The sequence below is a fragment of the Leopardus geoffroyi genome, chromosome B1 (genome assembly GCF_018350155.1).
Source record: "Leopardus geoffroyi isolate Oge1 chromosome B1, O.geoffroyi_Oge1_pat1.0, whole genome shotgun sequence".
Taxonomy (NCBI): Eukaryota; Metazoa; Chordata; class Mammalia; order Carnivora; family Felidae; genus Leopardus; species Leopardus geoffroyi.
In genome coordinates this window covers 203,516,709-203,537,360 of record NC_059327.1, presented here as the reverse complement: position 1 = coordinate 203,537,360, position 20,652 = coordinate 203,516,709, and the positions used below count along the sequence as shown (strand labels likewise).

At 59.0% G+C, this 20,652-nt stretch overlaps 1 protein-coding gene across 3 annotated transcripts in view; it reads left to right on the top strand.

Moving 5' to 3' along the window:
* HTT (huntingtin) overlaps positions 1–20,630 on the top strand; it is a 151,533-nt gene extending 130,903 nt beyond the window's left edge. For 2 of the 3 annotated variants that reach the window (XM_045474724.1, XM_045474725.1), the window contains 15 exons: positions 560–686; positions 2,658–2,758; positions 3,841–3,995; positions 4,344–4,483; positions 5,820–5,902; positions 7,506–7,636; positions 7,743–7,872; positions 9,632–9,787; positions 12,158–12,348; positions 12,513–12,627; positions 12,731–12,944; positions 13,358–13,463; positions 15,218–15,380; positions 15,575–15,735; positions 16,618–20,630. In XM_045474724.1, the coding sequence (XP_045330680.1) occupies positions 560–686; positions 2,658–2,758; positions 3,841–3,995; positions 4,344–4,483; positions 5,820–5,902; positions 7,506–7,636; positions 7,743–7,872; positions 9,632–9,787; positions 12,158–12,348; positions 12,513–12,627; positions 12,731–12,944; positions 13,358–13,463; positions 15,218–15,380; positions 15,575–15,735; positions 16,618–16,831 (2,187 nt within the window). In that variant the 3' untranslated portion in view covers positions 16,832–20,630. Of the gene's footprint in view, positions 1–559; positions 687–2,657; positions 2,759–3,840; positions 3,996–4,343; positions 4,484–5,819; positions 5,903–7,505; positions 7,637–7,742; positions 7,873–9,631; positions 9,788–9,919; positions 11,122–12,157; positions 12,349–12,512; positions 12,628–12,730; positions 12,945–13,357; positions 13,464–15,217; positions 15,381–15,574; positions 15,736–16,617 lie in introns of those variants that run through there. The other variant, XM_045474726.1, reaches the window with a different exon arrangement.
* The last annotated feature ends 22 nt before the right edge of the window (positions 20,631–20,652 follow it).

The following is a 20,652-nucleotide window of genomic DNA, read 5'->3' as shown; positions in this document are numbered from 1 at the left end:
GGGGGGCTTGGCCGCTCCCGCTGCCAGGACCGCCTCAGGTCAACCTTGGGCCCACCTTCCGTTCGCGGAGTTTAGAAGTGCGAATGGCATGGCTTCTTGCGGCTGCTCACCGGTGAACGTTCTACGTGCAGCCTGATAACTTCTTTGTCTCACATACCAGCTCTGGGGGGGAGGGGGCCCCTGCCCGCATGTGATGATGACCCGGGCACTGCCAACGCGGACCCTCTGGAACCTGACTTCCCGAGCTGCCAGCCTGGGGAGCGGTGGGGTGGCAGCTGCTAGGGGGAAGGGGCTGGGTCAGCTTGGGGAGCAGGCAGGTTGGGGAAGGGGCGGTCAGAGCAGATAAGGGGCACATGACGGGGAAGGAGACCCTCAGACAAAGCACGGGAGCTGTTTTCCCAGGAAGGCGGTGCACTCGCTTTCGGGAATGTGTGCACACACGGTCAGGGGGCCGCTGGCCTCCGGAGGGAGACCGTGCTTAGAGAGATTGTACTTCATGGTGTCCTCGCAGTATGGCTGTCCTGACTTGACTGGGGTTCCTTTCTTTTTCATCTTTCAGGTTTGGAAACTTGGATGGTCACCCAAACCGGGAGGGGATTTTGGTACAGCGTTTCCTGAGATCCCAGTGGAGTTCCTCCAGGAGAAGGAGGTCTTTAAAGAGTTCATCTATCGCATCAACACTCTAGGTAGCCTGGATTTCTCTTTCAGAAACGGTAGACCTCAAGGCGCGTTCTTGCCCGTTTCTTCTCGGTTATTCCATAAGGAGCTGGGGCAGGATGTGATCATGTGTGAATAGTGCATCCTGCAGTGTGTATGAAACTGTCACGATGAAAAATTCTTGCCAGGTTGGTGTGGTATTGGGTGTGGCGGGCGGCGGGGGGAAGGTTAAATGCCAAGTTTTCATACACCAGCCTTGTTTGCAGTCGGGACCGGCGCCTGGTGATACAGATGATGTGCGGCCCAGTTCAGTCTGTGCCCCGTGCTGCTGTCCTGCCTGGCGGGGGCGGTTTTGTCTCCGTGTGCTCTTGTGTGGTCACTGATGCCCTTCTCTCCGGTGCAGGGCGAGCAGGCGGGGCGGGGTGGAGCCAGCACGGCCGAGCAGGGGGAAGGTAGACTGCATTGTGTCAGACAGCACGGGACTCTGGGTGAAGGGGGCAGGTCACCTCCACCTCCGGGACCCCTGGCTTTGTCATCCACAGTGTCACAACGGATTCAGAAACTAAGAGAGACACTCCTAGAAACTCAGTAAATCGTATCAGTACTTTCCGGGTCAGGGTTCCTGCCCGCTTTCTGCAGCACGGTGGAAGTTACGGTGTTTTTGTCCCCGTTGTGTGGCTCGACGTGTGGTCTGGTGGGAGGGTCGTAGTTGGTAGATCTGGAGTGTTTGTCTTGTGAGGCGGGTGTGGACCTCTGCTTGCACGATGGGCCCGCCCTTTGTCTCCGGCTTCTACACATTTTGTGCTGCTTCTGATCCCAGAAGGTTCAGGCAGCCGACACCCTCTCGCGTCTACTTTTGCTTTTAGTGAAGCAGACAGTTCATGACCCTGTCCAGAGTGAAACCCAGCGGTGACCCAAGACCAGAGCCTTGGGAAGCTTGGTTTCTTTCCTCTCCTTGGAGGTGGTTACCAGGCAGCCTCCTGGCCACCCTGTGTGACATCCGTTCCTTTTCTCACCCAGGCATCTTCGTGCCTGAATCGTCACTCAGACCCCGGACAGCTCCACGGTCTCTTCCTGATGTGGCCTTTGCTCGTGCCTTTTTCTGTGTGCTTCCTGTTCTTTTCCCGTAAATCAATGGCGTAGGCCTCCGTATCTCCAGCAGCCTCACCAGGTCAGGCTGTCTGCATCCGCTCCCCATCTGAGTCGCTCCGTCTCCCTCTGTGTCCACTTCTACCAAGGGGATCCTGAAGGTTGATGCTCCGGTTGTCCTGCCCTCAGCACCCCCTCCCCGTCACTTGTGGCCCTGACACCAGTGGCACGGCCACCCCCACCTGGCAGGTCACGAGCGGGAACAGGCAGCGCTCGGTTCTCGGACACGAGCACTCCTCACACGCTCCGTGAGGGCCGCCGGTGGCGAGGCTGCTTGTGGGCGGCCCGCCAGATGCGGTGCCCTGGCAACGTTCCATCCTTTTTTAATCTGCCGCTCTTCTGAGATGGGGTCAGAGCAACCATTGCTTTTACGTTTTCAGTTTGAGCAGCTTTATTGAGACGGACTTCGCAGAGTATGCACTTCACCCACTCCCAGCGTGCGGTTAGCGGTCTGCTGTTCGTACAGGGTTACGCAGCCCGTGGCCCAGGGCGGTGGTCTGACTTTGTGGAAGACTTGTCAGCCCTCTGTAAGCAGGGCAGAAGCAGTTCTGAATCCGACCAGGGTAGCCTGCTGGGACGTCCCCACATCTCCACAGCGGAGGGCCGAGAGGGTGCCTGGGCTGAACTCCTCCCGTGCCGCTTGCTTGCGTGGCCTCAGACGTGTGCCTCCGTGTCCTCGCTGGTGGCGTGGAGCTGGCAGTGTGGCGGCATTTTGGAATTGGCGTGCGCGGCAAGGGGGCTGCTGTATGTGGTGCCCCAGGGCAGCGTCTGGTCAGGCCCAGCTGCCCCTTCACATCTAGGAGTTCGGGGAGCGGGTAACCCTCCGTCTCACGCGACGTTTACATTCCTAGGGTGGACCAGCCGCACCCAGTTTGAGGAAACGTGGGCCACCCTCCTCGGTGTCCTGGTGACTCAGCCCCTCGTGATGGAGCAGGAGGAGAGCCCGCCAGAAGTAAGGCTGCGTGCAGGCCCATGCGTCCACTGGTTGGCACACGGGCAGTTACAACAGCTGATGGTTGTTTGTGGTGGCCTAAAGAAGGGCTGCACGCTCGTTTTCTTGGTCTTGTTTGTAGAAGACTAGCCAGTTCATACTAGACTGTTGTTGCACAACAGGAGCACCCCCCCCCCCCAAGTCTGAGTGGCCTGGGTTCCCAGTGGATGGAGTACAGTTCATCGTAGTGCATTACATGTTAAGGGTCAGAAAGGTTACACCCTGTCTCGAAAATATTTGTGCGTTCTGTTTATCAGTATTCAGGTGCAGTGTGGAGGTTGAATCGAATGAAAAGGCTCGTTATAAAGACCATGTACGCATGTGTACCTGCGTCATTTGCAGAGATTTATCAAGCGTCTTGGAATGTCAGGGGACCTTATGTTACTATAATGTTAGCAAAAGCCATGTTCTGATAAGGCAAAGCCTGAGATATTGAAAGTCATGGGATAGGAGTCCCTAATTCTGCTAGAAGGTGTGGTACAAACTTGTGGAAATGAATGTTCCAAGAGTAGACATATGTCAGAAATCCAGATTGTCGTTTTTTTTTGTTTTTTTTTTTAACATTTATTTATTTTTGAGAGACAGAGCACAAGCTGGGGAGGGGCAGAGAGAGGGAGGGAGACCCAGAATCTGAAGCAGGCTCCAGGCCCTGGGCTGTCAGCACAGAGCCCAGTGTGGGGCTCGAGCTCATGAACCGTGAGATCATGACCTGAGCCGAAGTCGGACGCTTAACCAACTGCGCCACCCAGGCGCCCCCAGGGCAATTTCTTAAAAAGTAATTTGTGTTTGGAGATTTGTATCTATAAGAGACCTTGTTTTGAAAGGTGGACATTTGCCCATTAGATTCGTTTCAAGTCACAGATGCGTGTAGGCTGCGGCATCAGGGCAGACAAAACAGGACCCTTGCTGGGAGGTGTGTGCCCCTAGCGCTCGGGGCTCTTCCCCGCAAGACCACGTGGCCTGAGAACCATGGCCTCCAGGCTCTGTGGGCAGGTGGGTGTCTGGCCGCTCGTGACTTGGTAAAGCGTGGACTCTCCTTCTAGGAGGACACGGAGAGGACCCAGATCAACGTCCTGGCCGTGCAGGCCATCACCTCACTGGTGCTGAGTGCGATGACTGTGCCCGTGGCCGGCAACCCGGCCGTGAGCTGCCTGGAGCAGCAGCCCCGGAACAAGCCCCTGAAAGCTCTCGACACCAGGTAAGGCCAGTGAGGCACACAGAGTGACCGACACCTCCTCCCCGGGCCCTTGCCCTTGTTGCCAGAATTACAAACACAACACTTGTGCGTGTTGCTTGCTGCGAGAGGTGCAAATCCAGAGGTGATCTGGTGACCCGTGGCAGTGAGGCCTGAGTGTTCAGGACGGACTCTGGCAGAGCGAGGGCTAGCCCAGGGCACGTGGACAGGAATCGCCTCAAAGGAAGTGCCATTTGCTGTATCGGTGCCTGTGTTTCCTTTAGGCAAAGCTGGAGGAAGCCCTGAGGTTTTTGGCTTTTGAGGTTTCGATGGAAGGAAAATACTGTTTTTAACCTTTGTTCTGAACTTCAGGTTTGGGAGGAAGCTGAGCATTATCAGAGGAATTGTGGAGCAAGAAATCCAAGCAATGGTTTCGAAGAGAGAGAATGTCGCCACCCATCACTTGTACCAAGCGTGGGACCCCGTCCCTTCTCTCTCTCCAGCTACTACAGGTACCTGTGGGAGGACAGGCCATTCGTCCCTGGGCCGGGATGAGAATGTGCCTGAAATACTAAAGAGGAGGCTGCGATACTAAACGTGCTGCCCTAATTCATGACCACGAGTGTTGCTCAGGACCAGGGAATTTTATCAGCCTTGCGGAGCTCGAGTCTGGTCCTGAACTGGAGTCGTGTCTCTCCCTAGTCAGGCCATTGGAAGCAGAACTGGTCACTTACATGAAAAATCAGAGTCCATCAGTGATTCCCGTGAACCTCCAGCTTCTTGGGAGAGAGCACCGTGGCAAGGGCAGGCCGCACTCTCTGAGAGCCCCTTGGGGCCGGGCGCCCCTGAGCCCAAGCTCTCCGTCCCCGGCTGCCGTCCCCTCCCCAGCGCTGCACCTGCTTTGTCTGCACCGCAGGCTGTGTGCCTGCCCCTGAAATGGGCGCTCGAGTTTGTCACCCTGGGTTGCAAGACGAGAATTTTGTGTGCACACGTTTTCTGTTGAAAAATAATATTTTAGCGCAGCGTTTTTCTGATCCCCTAGTTTATTTTAGGGATTGTTAGATCGTGCGATTTTAAGCACCTTAAACGCTTTATCCAGAAAACGTTCTGTGTAGAAGTGTACTTACCGGGGCATTGAATTAAAGTCAGGATCGTGAGCTTGGATGGCCATAGATCCAGTGAGGATTATGCCCACCAGGAGAAAGAAGTGGCCTCACCCGGTGTCACAGGAAGCAGGAGAGAGTAGGTGCCAGGAGGAGTGCCAGCGCTCCAGGAGCCCTGAGCAGAGCACGTGCTGCCAGGGCAGGGGGCACGGGAAGCCTCTTGGGAGACGGCGTGTTGATGCTCGATCTGGCAAAGGGTTAACTAGGGGTTAGCCAGGGGCAGGGGTCGTTTGTTCTGGGGTGTGGAGGGCGTAAAAGACTATTGTGGAAAAGGTGGGTCGGTTGAGTAGGGGCTTCTGCCTGCACCCCACTCTGGTGGGCACAGTTGGACAGCCTGGGCACCAAAGCAGGGTCCTGGGAAGTGTTGCCCACTGACATGGTCTGGCCCCCAGAGCAGAGTGCCCGCCTGCTGGGCCGTCTCACCATCTGCAGCTGCTAACTGGTTTTTGCAGCTCAGGCCCCAACCAGTTCCCCTGCAGAGTCCTAAGCTGGTTTGTTACAGAGAAAAAGTGATCATTCACCATTGCCCCCCTGGCTCTCCCAGCTCAATGGGTTATAAAATGGCAGAGAAAACCCCAGAGACCCTCCGGGCTCTGCAGAGCTGTGCCATCCTGCCAGCGGGTCTGGGCAGGCGCTGCCGGGCCGACGCCACGCGGGGCAGCATTCACGGTGTTCTCGCCCGTAGGTGCCCTCATCGGCCACGACAAGCTTCTGCTGCAGATCAACCCTGAGCGGGAGCTGGGGAACATGAGCTACAAGCTCGGCCAGGTCAGTCACACCCGCGTGGCCGGTCACGTCCCCCAGCTCTCCTCGCCGTCCCTTGTCAGCCTTGGATCCGGGCCATTTAGTACATCCAGAGGAAAAGTTACGTGTGGTTTTTAAATAAAAGGAGCGTTTTTCTTTTATTTGTTCCTATATGCTCTACTCCAAGGAGGACTTAAAGGGTCTTGTGCACGTACTGGTGTAAGCATGTGCAAAGGTAGCGAGATGGTGTGAGTTAGACTTGGGTCCGGGGCATCACACAGGCGAGAGCAGCACGGGTGGGGCGAACACAGAGAGGGGCCCGTGTTCTGATGGGCCACCAGTTTCGCCACGAGTGTCCCAGCTGCCAGCTCAGAGGGAAGTGTGGTCCCATAGTGCAGTGTGGCGGATGGGCTGGCTCTGGGCCCCAGGTGACAGCTTACTGGGTGGATCACCTTGAACTATACTCGGTTTTCCCGTCAGAAAAACAGGACAGTCACGCATATGACAGTGAGGTTGGAGGAGCTGGGGAACAGGGACGTGGCCCCTGGAGCTGTGAGGGGGTGTGTGCTGGGCGGAAGGACTCGGTGTGGCAGCCTGATGGCTGCTCTGTCCACACCGTGTCCTCTCAAACCTCACTGGGTTACTTAGCAGGTATGCGGGACTGTTTTCTTGTTAGCTGTTGTCGCGGAGGACACTGGTCAGAGCAGGATTTGGAAATACTGGTCTGTCCCGAGGGCAGCCCCGTCCCTTCAGGGCACAGGCTTGCAGCAGAGACCCCAGGCCTGCTCTGTCCCACCCTTTCCTGCCCACACACGTTCCTCTATGATCAAGGAGTCACAGGCAGGCCGTCCGAGCTCTGTCCCTGCAGAGAAGCTTCTGTCCTTGAGACAAGTCGAGGTGATGGAGCTCAGTGTCATTTCTACGGGAGTGTTTCTGAGGAGCAGGCTATGAGTGAGCAACGTGGGCTCTTGGGGTGGCGCCTGGCCTTATTCTGGTACACTGATGTTTGCCCGGCTGGGTCCTTTCTTCAGCACCTGTGTTCACGTCTAGCCGCCGAGAATTGAGTGTAGTGCGTTTACCTGGGGCTGAGCCCTGAACCCACCCTGCCCTGCTAACAGGCCAGTTGGCTCCCGAATCCCTCCACGCTGAACCATCACTGGCTGTTGGGGAATGAGGGGAGCAGGGGGGCCACCCTCTCTCAGAGCTTGAAGATTGCTTGAGGCTTTGTAGCCCCTAGTCCGTCTATAGTGGCCACCTCCAGCCTGCCCTCCTGTTGCCAGTCCCCCATGGCGGGTGGGGTCGGAAGGGGAGATGGCTGTCCGTGCAGAGTGGGAATTGGGGCCGGTGTCCCGGATGGTGGTGGGAATGCAGCACACGCTCGCTGGCACTGTGGATGCCATGCCATGTGCCGGAGGGCCCCCTCGTGAACAGAGCACACGTGGGAGCACGCTGCCCTGCCGGGGGGCGGGGGGGGGGAGAGGGGCACCCCGGTGGACGGATCGACTCCTGTTCCCAGCACTGCTGCCGCCATCCCCAGAACAAGCACCGGAAGGGCATGGGGGTCTGCAGCTCAGGGGACCGACACCTGTGCCCTGACCACTGAGCCCCGTGTCCTTGTCTCCTGAAGGTGTCCATTCACTCCGTGTGGCTGGGGAACAGCATCACGCCCCTGAGAGAGGAAGAGTGGGAGGAGGAGGAGGAGGAGGAGGCCGACGTCCCCGCGTCTGCATCACCACCCACATCGCCGGTCAACTCCAGGTTTCTTATCTGCCGTTCATTTCAAGCGATTTGAAATTTCCCATCAGTCATTTGATGTGATCGGGGCACCCCTTGAAACGGGCCTCTCATCTTGCGTACTCTGCAGGAAGCACCGGGCTGGAGTCGACATCCATTCCTGTTCCCAGTTTTTGCTTGAATTGTATAGTCGCTGGATCCTGCCGTCAGGGTCAGCCAGAAGGACCCCCATCATCCTGATCAGCGAAGTGGTCCGATCTGTAAGTCTGCCTCCCCCGTTGCCCCTGCACACGCGCACGGGGCTCGTGACGGCACACGCGCAGACACGGGTGTTCGCACGTACGCACCAGTAGGGACGCTGCACGCTCACGCAGAGTTTGCGGTCTCTGGGAACCCGGGAAGGAACTCTCGGGGTCTCACAGATGCAGGATGATCCTGTAGCAGCTCTCCAGCCAGTGGAGCGGCCGTCTCCGATTTTCCAATCCGTGGCCCATCGATGCCCTTTTCGGTACAGTGGAAGTAGTGTAGGAGTGTCCCATCGTACCACGGTTCTCGAGGCCACGTGACATAGCCACGTTTGTCTCCACAAGGGTCTGTTTCTTAAATGTCGGGTTTGTCAGAAGAGAGTTGTGCACACAGTGCCACCACCACACCCCCTTTGAGAGGCTCCGGTGTGGAGCCGTCATCAGCTGCGGACCAAGGCTGCCGCACGCACGGGGACCCCAGAGAGTGGGTTACACCCGTCAGTGTTGACGGTGCCGGAAGTGAAATCTGTGGGGCTTGCAAACGGCTCCTCGTGAGATGCCGCATCAGCGTTTTTACCATCGTCTGGCGAGAAGCAAGCAGGAGTCTGAACCTGAAGACCCTGGGTCCCTGTTTCCTGCCCATTGACCCCCTACCGCCAACCATCTGCGCGGTCTCTGCGGCACGGGTTTCCCTCACCTAGGCCTCGGTGGCACCTCTGCCCGGTACCTGCAGGCGGGAGTTTTGAGCCTGGCTGTTCTCAGTTCTCACCTTCCAAGGCTCTTAAGTTATTTTCCATTTGGTCAAGTTGAGAGTTTTAAGAATTTCATTTTTAATTTGTAATAAAAGTTTACAGTTTGATTTTTTTAATCAATAAATTACAAGCACCTGTAATAAAGGCCTTTTTGTAAGTTATTAATCCATTTGAAATAACTGATAATTTTTGAGGTTTGGGGTTTTTTGGGTTTTTTTGTTTTTTTGTTTTGTTTTTTTACATGTTTATTTAATTTTGAGAGAGAGATTGAGCCAGGGAGGGGCAGAGAGAGGAGACACAGAATCTGAAGCAGGCTCCAGGCTATCTGCTCTGCATTCAGCCCGATAGTGATACAAAAGGACTTTGAGAAAACACCGCCCTGTGGTCAGAGGAGAACAGAGGTGAAAAGGCGGATAAGGGTCTTGATGTTACCACAAAAGTGGTTCTGACCTTGAGAAACCCGGGAGGTCCTCCAGGGTCCACCACGTCCACCTTCAGAAGGGCTGCTGTGGCGACTTGCTGAGCCCCGCTGTCCTCCGGGGCCTCTGAGGAGGCGCAGCGTCCCTAAAGAGCAGACACGCACTCGCCTCAGTGACGCTTATGCGTAGGTGGTGTCATGTGAAGAGGTGAACAACAGAGAACTGAACATTTTGGGGAGACTGAGTTGCCCAGCTTTTGTTCCTGAAACAGCTGCCCCTTCCTCTGTCCCAGGGCTTTGGAGAGCCCGTCCCCTCTGCTGCCAGAGACCTAGTATCTTGCAGAATAACAGCTAGAGAGCTTCTCAGCGCTTCCGCCGCGGTCGTGACTAAGATCCGGGTGCTCGCCCTCGGTGGGCCGCACAGATGCAGGGGGATTTGGAGAAGTTATTGGGTGGCCCGCTCTTCACGTTACCTGTTCCCATTGGACTGTACGTCCCCAGTCAGGGCCCCTGTCAGTTCCCACATTTAAATGTCTCGGGGATGTTGGCACATGTATTTTGGACTTTGTGGCTTACTTCCTGTCTGAATGCTCTGCGTCCCCAGCTCCTAGTGGTCTCAGACTTGTTCACTGAGCGCACCCAGTTTGAGATGATGTATCTGACGCTGACCGAGCTGAGGAGGGCGCACCCTGCAGAAGACGAGATTCTCATTCAGTACCTGGTGCCTGCCACCTGCAAGGCGGCTGCCGTCCTCGGAATGGTAAGCCCCAGGCGGTGCGGAGGCCACCTCGTACTGGCTGCATGTTGTGGCTGTAGGGAGCCTCGGCCTTGGAAGGCCTGACCCGGAAGGAGAGTGGGAGAACTCGGTTCTAACATCCCTGCCTTTCTGTAGGTCACCGTGAAGCGTGTTATGGAGGGCGAGCCTTGGTTTAGGGCTCTTGTACCCCTTGGCTCTGGGTCATCACGGTGTGGGTAGCGCGAACACGACCGGCCCCTCCTCCTCAGTTGCCCACGCCCCCCCCCCACGCCCCTTTGCTGAAGAGCTGCCGGCTCCCGTGCTTCCCGCCAACAGACCTCCCTCCCGGGGGCCATTTTACCCCAGAAACCCTGCATTTGTCCCCCATGTCCGGATGCCATTGTCTGTCATTAGCGGGAGGGCAGACTGCCTGCTTTTGCGTTCTTCCTTATTCTGTGCCCAGTCCATCAGAGCTCAGCCGGCACGGCATGCACCTGTTTTTCTGTGCGTCTGTCACCACGCGGTCCAGGCTAACTGGACGTGATGTGAGCACATGAAGGCGTTTGCACGGGGCCTGCTCTGGTCAGCGTAGGGAAGGACAGAACCTCCGCCGTTAGAAGGAAACAGCTGGACTCCAGGCTGTGCGGGTTTGGCGTGTGCTTGCTCTTTGCTACGTAGCCTTTACCCGGGATCTGTGGGGCCTCTGCTCCCTGTTTCCTGGAGTCCCATCTTTACGTTGGTGGTGGAGACTCGTTCATCCACCAAGCATGTGGGGGCTGCCACGGCCAGGGGCTTGGGTCCCTGTGTGGGGCGCGGTGGTGCTGTCCCTCTGCCTCCCCTGTGTTCCCGCTCAGTCCTGTCTGTCCTGACAGTGACCACAAGAACAGGTCTCCTCGCCCAGTCTCACAAAGGTGAGCTCTTGTTTCATCTGGGCCCCAGGAAGCTGAGACCAGGTCACATGGGACATGGCAGAGGTCTGAGTCCACGTCTGTGGCCCAGAGCCCTGACTCTAGCCCCTTCCTGGCTTGGCTCCCCTGTAGAATTCATCCCTCTGACCCGAAGCGCCCAGGCAGGTATCATCCATCCTGGGTGGCCAGAGCCCTGGTGCCACCATCAGGGAACAGAAACAATGAATCCGTTGGCCTGCCTTCTGTGAGCACATCACTTCAAAGTGTGTGCCCTCCGGGCGTCGAGAGACATGTCAAAGCAGCTGGAGTTGAAGGGGTCCTTTTGTCTTTGTGGGGGATTTCAGCTGCTGGGTTCGTTTTCATGGTAATTGTGTTTTTGTGCTCAGGCCCAGGTCCCCCTAGACAAATGTTGTGTTGTCAGTAAATCAATAAACAATCATCATTTTCTAAGAAGACCCTAAGGCAAGACTTGCTGCATGGACACAGACTCCCCACCCTGACGTGCATGCATGGGCCTCTGTGCAGGCAGCCGCGCTCCAAAGCTTGTCTTTTCCTCCTGAGACACTTACATGGTGTCAGGAAGTGTGCGTCCCTCGCTGCACGTCCTGGCGGTGCTTCCAGACGGTGCAGGGGCTGGATGCACGGCAGAACCGTCCTTAGGAAGGCGTCGCACCGCCGTGGTGCGTGTGCGTCTGCTCTTGGCGGGGGCTGCAGGGACCCTCAGGTGCCAGTAGCCACCTTTCCGAAGTGGGGTGGCTTGTGGAGGCCTCGGGTCACCCCCACTTCCACACCGTTTCCTGTGGCTGCCTCTTCTCTAAAAGGAGCGTCTTGAGGGAGGCATGTGGCATGGAGCGCGAGGGTTCCGCTGCGCCCTACTGTGTCGAGGGTGCTAATGGCCACGGGTGGTATTTTGGTGCAGGTCAGTGCAGACTACCGTCAGGGGTCCCCAAGACCACCCTGCGTTTTTTCTGGGAGGATTCACATATACTCATGGCTGGGATTTGCCCCGGTGAAATCGAGCACAATCGGCACAGGGTAAAGGGGGGGAGGGGGGGCAGGTCCCGAGGAAGCAGGTGCCAGCTGCCAGCATCCTCTCCCGGGGCATCAGGTGGGGCGCGTTGTGACAACACGTGTGGGGTCTCGGCCGCCAGGGGAGCGCATTAGAGACACAGAGCAGGGCTCCCTCCGGCGGCCGGTCCCTCGGGCCGCTCTCCCTGGCGCGGCCCAAACCGCAGGCCCCCAGGAGGAAGGTGTCGCCACGGACACGGCATTGGCGTGACCAGGTGAGGCACAGGGGCTGCTCTGGTCAGCGGGGGAGCCGGGGACGCTCCCGCCAGCCGGGTGCCCGGACGCCCACTCAGGGGCCTCTGGGGGGCCTGCTGCCGGAGCTCCTGCACCCAGTCTTCCTCTGTAGCTTAGGTCAGCCCCTCGTTGGCCTCTCCCGATCCGTCGTGGGCAAGCCTCTACTCCTGTGCCTGTGCTCTAGGACAAGGCCGTGGCCGAGCCCGTCAGCCGGCTGCTGGAGAGCACACTGAGGAGCAGCCACCTGCCCAGCAGGGTCGGGGCCCTGCATGGCGCCCTCTACGTGCTGGAGTGTGACCTCCTGGACGAGACAGCGAAGCAGCTTGTCCCTGTCATCAGCGACTACCTCCTGTCCAACCTCAAAGGGGCAGCCCAGTGAGTGGCAGTGGCTGCGTGGGGGTCTTGGCGTGGACCGGGGGAAGGGCGGGGTCGTACACCAGGTCCTGGGGCCCAGGTGGGCCCCCTTCCGTGGGGACGGGGGCGGAGCTCCTGGCGACATAACACGCACCGTCACACCGGCCCGTATCTCCTGGTTTCAGCTGCGTGAATGTTCATAGCCAACAGCACGTGCTGGTGATGTGTGCCACCGCCTTCTACCTGATTGAGAACTATCCCCTGGACGTAGGCCCAGAATTCTCTGCGTCAGTAATTCAGGTGAGCGGCCTTGGGCGCCTTCCTCTGGAACGGACGTGTGTGCGCGCTCTGTCCCCTGCGGGTGGTACCGGGGGCCTGACCCAGAAGTCTTCCTTGTGTTCAGATGTGTGGGGTGATGCTGTCCGGGAGTGAGGAGTCCACTCCGTCCATCATTTACCACTGCGTCCTGCGGGGCCTGGAGCGTCTTCTGCTCTCCGAACAGCTGTGCCGGCTGGATGCTGAGTCCCTGGTCAAGCTGAGTGTGGACAGAGTGAACGTGCACAGCCCGCACCGGGCCATGGCTGCCCTGGGCCTGATGCTCACCTGCATGTACACAGGTGCGGGGTGTGGGGTACGGGGCCCCAGAGACTGGCCCGGGCCCACCTGTGCCTGCCAGCTCAGTGCCACCGAACTCCAGACCGTACGGATCTGCTGTCCAAGTGAGCGAGATGCATGTTCATTCTTGGACACAGACCCCACGACCCCACCGCACTTCAGGAAGATTCTAGAGCAGGGGCTTGCGGTTACCGGCTCAAGGCCGCATTGCTGTGTAGGCTTCAGAGCCCAGCCCAGGGAGCAGGTCTGCAGACTGACCACTGCACCCCATGGACCCACGGTGGGGGCCAGGCCCTGGGCGGCTGAGCTCTCCTGTCACTTGATTTCACAGGATCTCTCGGGCTTCGTTGAACTCCCTAGTGGGTTCAAGGCGTGGTCTTCAGAGCAAGTAACAGTACACAATGATTTGTTCCAGGGAAGGAGAAAATCAGCCCAGGCAGAACCTCAGACCCCAGCCCCGCCGCCCCGGACAGTGAGTCCGTGATCGTGGCTATGGAGCGTGTGTCCGTTCTTTTTGACAGGTGAGAAACGCCCGCCTTTGCCCTGAGCTGCCCTGGGACGCTCGCCAGGAGCAGCTGCCTTCGCACGCACCTGCTCCCTTCTCAGCCCTGCCCCCGTGGCCCGAGGTTTCCCCGCTCTCCCCCTGACTGCACACACGCCTCACTTGGCTCTGCGGGAGCGGCCAGTCCTTGGGCCCCAGCACCGGGGAGCTTGGGGTGCCCCTCTCCTGTGAAGGTTGGGGGCAGCCCCTGTCAGTGTGGAGGCATCGGGTGGGGCATGTGAACCAGACAGGCACGTGGAGTTCTGAGCAGTAATGGAGATAGATGTCTGTGGGACACTGCTGCCTTTGGGCGGGGAGCCTCACCATCAAAGCAGGCTTGGCCCGCAGCCCCCCCCCCGCCCGCCCACTGCTCCCCGCCCCGGGCCTGGGGAGCACAGCCCCGGAGCACCATTAACAGCGGCTTGCAGGAGTTGTGCTCGGTAGACCGGGGTAAAGATTTAAACAGCAAAGGAAAGTATCTCTGAGAGCTTGGTAATTAATCCCTGCCCCCCCCCCCCCCCCCCCCCCGTGTGCACTTGTGTCCAGAGGAGGCTCAGTTTGCCAGCTCTGGAAAATGGGTTGGGCACCTTGTCAGGCTCTTTCCCCAGGACCGCACCCTGCATTTTGCCCCAGGCCTTGCCCCAGGCCTCCCAATGCAGACTACGTGATGCATCTGCAGCCTTGGGAGGCCCATTCTGCACCACTCAGCCTGGCCTGTCCCTCTGGCCCAGTCAGCAGGAGGCTTCTGGCTTTTTCTCACAAGAGCACGCTGAGCCAAGGCTTTCCCTGCGTCCGCTCGGTCCACATGAGGTGTTCTGGAAAGCCAAGCATTGCAGTCTGTTTCTGTGTTGAAATTTAAAATGAGTGTCTATAGCCATCTTCTGTTCCACACAGATCTGTCGAGCCTGACCACAGCCGAGTGACGGGCAGGGGAGCCCACACTTGGGTCCCTGCCTTCGTGGACCTTGCATCCCAGTGCTAACAAAAATACACCAACATTTTAGCAAGTGCTGTCAGGCATGCAGTGTGGTCACTCTCCAGACGTCAGGCGGGGGGGACACTGAGTTGAGGGGAGGTAGCTTTTGATTGTGGGTGTCGTCCAGAGCAGCAGCCTCGCCCCTGCTGGGCCAGAGCTGGCATGCAGGCAGGGGGTCTGGGCATGCCTAGGAGGCACGGGCCCCGTTTCTGGGGCCGTTCCGGCACTTTTCAGCGGCGTATGGCTCCTCTGTGGGCACAAATGGAGGAACCTGGCCAGAAGGCATCGCTCGAGGTGCTCACTGTAGTATCTGGGGCAGCGGGCGTGGAGGGCATCAGCAGGAGAGTGTGCGCGTAGGGGTCAGGTAAGAGGGGTCCTTGCTGACTGCAGAGGTCTGGCATCAGAACGGGGTGCTGAAGACACCCACAGCATTTGGACATGGATGGAAACGGAACGGAACGTGGATGGTGTTCTCCTTATGAACTTTTTTTTATCTCTAATGTCACCATCTCAAACCCCTGTTGCTTATAACTTGACACGACTTTGACACCCCTTTCTGAGGCCTCAGCCCACACACGGGTTGGGGAGCCGCGAGCCGTGCCTTCACCTGCAGGTGCCTGGTGAGGCCAGTAAAGAGGGGGTTGCCTGTTTGCAACATGTTTGTAACATACTGGGACCCAGGGCGCCTCCCAGCTGGCATCAGACATGAGGCCCTCTTGAGGTGGGGCCAGACTCTGACCTGTGTCCCCTCCTTTTAGGGTCAGGAAAGGATTCCCCTGTGAAGCCAGAGTGGTGGCACGGATCCTTCCTCAGTTTTTAGATGACTTCTTCCCACCCCAGGATGTCATGAACAAAGTCATTGGGGAATTTCTGTCCAACCAGCAGCCATACCCACAGTTCATGGCCACCGTTGTGTACAAGGTGAGGGCACGGGGTCACGGGCCAGGGGAAGCCCCGACTTTCCAGACCGAATGCCTTTTAACGTGGATGCGCTGACCTGGTGCGGGTGCTGGTGGGCCCCGCTCCTCACCCTGCAAACTGCAGCGCCCCTTACCCAGCACCCCTGCTTCGGTAGAGCTGTGGCCCCTGACCCTCTGGGCCTCTCGTCCTCTCAGGTTTTCCAGACCCTGCACAGCAGTGGGCAGTCGTCCATGGTCCGGGACTGGGTCATGCTGTCCCTCTCCAACTTCACCCAGAGGAGCCCGGTGGCCATGGCTGTGTGGAGCCTCTCCTGCTTCTTCGTCAGTGCTTCTACTAGCCCCTGGGTCTCCGCCGTGTATCCTTCCGGGTCCGGGCCGGGGCCCGTTTACCAGTCCCGTGGTCTCTTCTGTCTGTGTCTGGGTTGATGCTTCCCGTTAAAGTTTTTGGAACCTAGCCTTTGCCAGAAACTCAGATGTCAAAATGACATATACCTTAAGCCTGAGGGGGGGTGCAGCCTTGATAAGGAAACGTTTGCCACACTGACCAGGACTGCCTGGGGGGGTGGGAGGGTGGCACCAGCTCCCTGTGGACCTCCCTCCCTCCCTCCCTCCCGCCCAGTCCCCAGTCGAGGGCCCCGTGCAGCTGGGGTGGTGGCTGATGCTGCTTCTCATTATTCCTTGTCATCATGCCCCGTGTCATCCTCTCGGGTGAAAGGCTTCAGTGAAGATCTGGTTCCCACCCCCAAAAACGCTGGCTGCCAAAAGGGGATGTTCTCCTTCAGCAGCCTTCCCCCAAGACAGACCAGAGCCTCTGAGCAGACGGCTGTCCTGCTGCTGGCGGCCGGCCTCGCTCGGTGTTGCCGGGAGGGCCCGGGCCGGGGGGCGGGCATGGCTCTGCTCTCACCGAGCGGGAACGGGGCCTGTGGGAGCGGCCGCGGCCGGCGCCGAGCAGGGAGCTGGGCCAGGTAAGTGCCGTGGACTGGAGCACCCTCTCCCTGGAGCTCCCCCAGCCGGAGCAGGGCAGTGTCCTTCAGCCTTGCCCGCGTAGCCGGTGGGAGCTGAGGCGGGAGGCAGCTCCAGCCGTGCCACCCGGGTCTGCCGGCCGCTGCTCCGGTGGCTCTCGGGACTCCTGGGCCCCGACCTGTGCCGGGCGAGGACAGCCTGGTGAGGACGGGGAGGCGCACCTGGGACACCGCTCTTCCCTCACTCGAGCCTTGCTCCCTTAACTCCCCTGCCAGCCTTCCCCACGTCATCAGCAGGATGGGCAAGCTGGAGCGAGTGGACGTTAACCTCTTCTGCCTGGTGGCCACAGACTTTTACAGACACCAGATAGAGGAGGAGCTGGACCGCCGGGCCTTCCAGTCCGTGTTCGAGGTGGTCGCGGCTCCGGGAAACCCATACCATCGACTGTTGACTTGTTTGCGGAACGTCCACAAAGTCGCCTCGTGCTGAGTGCCCACGTGGGGCAGCAGCAGAGCCCGGGGGCCTGCCCGTGCCGGCGTGGCTCCACACACGGGCCCTCCTCGAGCGGCCCCGTGGCCGGGCAGGCGGTGTCCGTCTCTGCCCTGTGGCAGAAGGGCTCCCTGGCGGCAAGGCTGCGTGCGGGGAACACGTGCAGCAGCGTGGGGCCGCGCCCGAGTCCTCGCGGGGAGCGGGAGCAGCTGTGTGTCACTAACCCTCTGTGCTGCACTCGTGTCACATGCCAGCCGCCCAGGTGTCCCCTCCTCCCGCTGCCCGGCCTGCTCGTGGTTGCTCTTGCGTCTGGGACGAATGTCCTCGGTCCTGCGGGTTGGCTGTCGGCCTCTCTGCTGTCCCATAGGCAGAAGGTGGCGCCATCAGGCTTTCGAGAGCGCTCTCCGCGGCTCAGCCGGGGTCGGGCCTCACCGAGCACTGGTGTGTGCGGGTGGGGGGCTGGGAGCGCGACCCCCAGCGCCGTGCTTCCCTTTCTCTGTTTTCTTCTCAGGATTGAAAATTTAATTATATCAGTAAAGAGATTAATTTTAAGGTAACTTTTTATGCCCGCGTAGAGTATGTGCATCGCAAGTCTGTGCTGCATGTGACAGCCCCCGCCGAGCCGCCCCAGCCGGTCCTTGTCCTCCCCTGTAACAGCCGGTGGGCTCTGCGGCGTGCTCCGTCCGTCCGTCCTTACGCCGTTCACGTCTGATAAGAGCATAGAGACGTTTGCTGATCCGACGTCTGCATCATAATTCACACAGCCACATGCTGGGGACCGGAAAGTGCCCACTCCTCTGTCCTGTGCCTGCCCGCGGTGCCCTCATCCTTAGGACGGCTCCAGAGCCCCCACTCAGCAGCGAAGGACAGCCGTGCCGGCACCTAGCTGACAAGGCCAGCCTGCCTGGGTGCGGGCAGCCTGTCTCCAGCCCTCGTGCCCTCCAGCTCCTGTCCCCAAGCCGAGGATGGCTGCCCAGGGCTGTCTGGCCGCTGCCGGGATCTGCTTCCCACGTGGCCCCTCTTGTGTTGTTAGGGCCCAGGTGTGTGATGGAGCTACATTTGTCTGCACGCCTTGGTCATGAGCAAAGCTTGGCTTCTTGGCAACCATTAGGGAAAGGCCCCAGCAGCTCCTTGGCCCCTTTTCCAACTCAGCACATCTGCTAGGCTTCCTTCCAGCCCGGGAGGGTGTAGACCTATGCCCCTGGAGCCGTGGTGGGGCTCATTCGGGGGAAGGGGCAGGAAGGAGACAGGGTAGGGCAGCGACTGGCCAGCCCATGGCCCCTCAGACCCAAGTCACTGGACCAGCTCTGTTTCCAGCCCCAAAGCAGCCAAGTCGTTCAATACAAACGAGGCCTGGACATTTGGGTCGACCTTGGCTTAGGAGCTCGAGTGCCTACAAGTGGGGCTGTGCTTGCCGTCGGCCCCCAGAGGGAGGCCAGTCATGTGGTGAATGCCAGGCTGCTCAGTTTGGTCTTGAGTTTAAGTGCAGACAGCGTTTTGGGTATTTCACGTGGTAAGTGGAGATAATTTGGAAGCTATCTTCCAGAGTCTTCAGAGAAGAAAGAGAACGAGTCTCGGTATGTGGTTAGCGACCCTTGTGTCTGAGTGTAGGCCTGACGTCCCACTGCAGGCCACACAGCGAGCTGCAGGGCCTGGAGACCCCCGAGCTCCCCCCCACTGCCCCAGAGCTCTGTTTCTTTCCTGCCCTTTCCTGCAACAACAGTTTGGGGCCTACTGGGGTGTGGGGTTTTCCCACCAGGCCCTGCAGAGGCCCCACCGCGCCAGGGCACGAGCGATAGAATTGGGTCACGTGTTTGATGCGTAGGACCATAAGGGCACTTTAACAGAAAGGAAGTCAGCGTTGTCCCTCACTCCCTCTGGGCTCCCATTTCTCCTCCTACCTTTTCCCATAAGTCGGCTGGAACGTGTGTGAGCGCAGGAAAGTGCTCAGAACCTGCTGTCTCCCACCCCTGTCGCCTCGGCGGCTTGGAGATGGGACCACCCAGGCCTGATGCTGTTCCTGCTGAGGAGTTTACGTCTGTAGGAAGTAACACTGTGAATGTAAAGTTTGGAACTGTTCCCCTTAGAGTCCATGCCACTGGGCTCGCCTGAAGCGTAACTGGCTTTGCCTTGATTGCCATGAAATAGTTGGTTCTTAACAGGGGCCCGGAGCCCGGCTCTGGCCACAGGTGCCACCCAAGAGACGGGCCTGTGTGCTCGGGAGATGGAGAGGAGTCAGTGAGTGAAGTCCTTTTGGCCACGGGTGAGTGTGTATGTGTGTGCATATGTGCGAGTCTGTAATCGCAATACACAGACGTGCAAGGCTACGAGACTGGCCGCGTAAGTTCTTTGTAGAAGTTCTGTTTCTCAGACGTGCCCTGTGGAGTTGGCTGCGTGACGGAGGTGTCTGGGAGCGGTGTCATTGCTCATTAAAATCCTGCTGAGGAAAGGGTCCACCTGGCCAGCTCTCTGCACAAGAAGTTAGGACTCTATCAGCTTGCTAGAAGTCTATAGCAAGCAGCCATCATATCATCAATCCAAATTTTGTTGAAAATACCAATTTGGCAGGTTTGTGGGGAGTGGGGGGGGGGGGTGGCTGTCTTTGTTTTCCTGCTGATAATATCAGGATGGACTTGAACGAAACCAGGGCAGAATTGTTTGGGAATGCACTTAAGCGTGTCTTCTCCAGAAACGTGCCTCCCTCCCCCACCGCCCCACTGAGGGCTGCAGGTGACCCCCAGCTGCCAGAGCCCGCGCCTCCTGCCCCATCACGTTTTTGTCAGCAAATGGATCCTTCACAGGGGATGAACGAGGCTGATCCCTTCAGACACCCGGAGGGCAGCGTCACGAGGCCTTGCCTCTTAAAGGACCCCTGCCGTACCCAGGCACCCCTCCGTTGCCGGCTGTCACTTCCAAGTCCCCAGGGCCGGGGGGCGGCTTCTCCCGGGCAGCCGCGGTGAGCCCTGTTGCTGGTTCCATCGGAACAGACTCTGAACAGTGGTAACTGCTCTCGGCCATCATGCAGGCAATGCTTCCTTCTACGGCGGCTGCAGGGGGCTCTGTGGTTTGGGGGGAGTGGAATCCATTTCCTCTCAATGCCACGAGCGTCCTTCCTAGCATACATCCTCGCTTTGGTGTTTGTCCTTCCCTCTGTGGTGAGCCCTCGAAGCCATGGCTACCGACCAGGGGGACAGCGGGGCGGTTCTGTCTATGGGGCGATGGGCAGGGGCAGGGGAGCGGTGTGAGAGCCGCCCAGCCCCGCTGGCAAGCTCAGGAGGGCTCAGCTGGTGCTGCCGGCCCGGGCGCGGCCTCAGCGGGGAGTGGGCCGCTCAGACGGCGGTGACCCGTGAAAGTGGCCTGGAGGGGTCAGGGGTCCTGTTCCCCCGTGCACCTGTCACTTTTCATGGCGTCGAAGGAACCCCCTCCCCCCAAGCGCTTCTGGGAGCACCTGGCCCTGGACAGTCACTGCCGTTTCCTGGTGCAGACTGGGTGGCAGCCACTGGCGCTGGAGGACCGTGGCCTCGTCGACCGGCAGCAAGTGGCTTGGCTCTGGGCGAAGCGGGGCCGCCTGTCCGTGCACGCTGCCTTGTGCTCGCGGCTGTGAGCTCGAGACGCCCCGCCACCTCCATCCCCGCCTGCTGGGAGCCAGCGAGGCTGTGAGGGGCACGTCCCGGAGCCCTGGCCTGGACCTGACCGTCCACTCCCAAGAGGAGAGGGAAGGACTGACAAGCGACGTGTGTTTAAGTTTTTTAAACTTCCGCGAACATTGTATATCTGAATTAAAGGGAAATGACACCACGCGCTGCTGTACGAGGCATGCT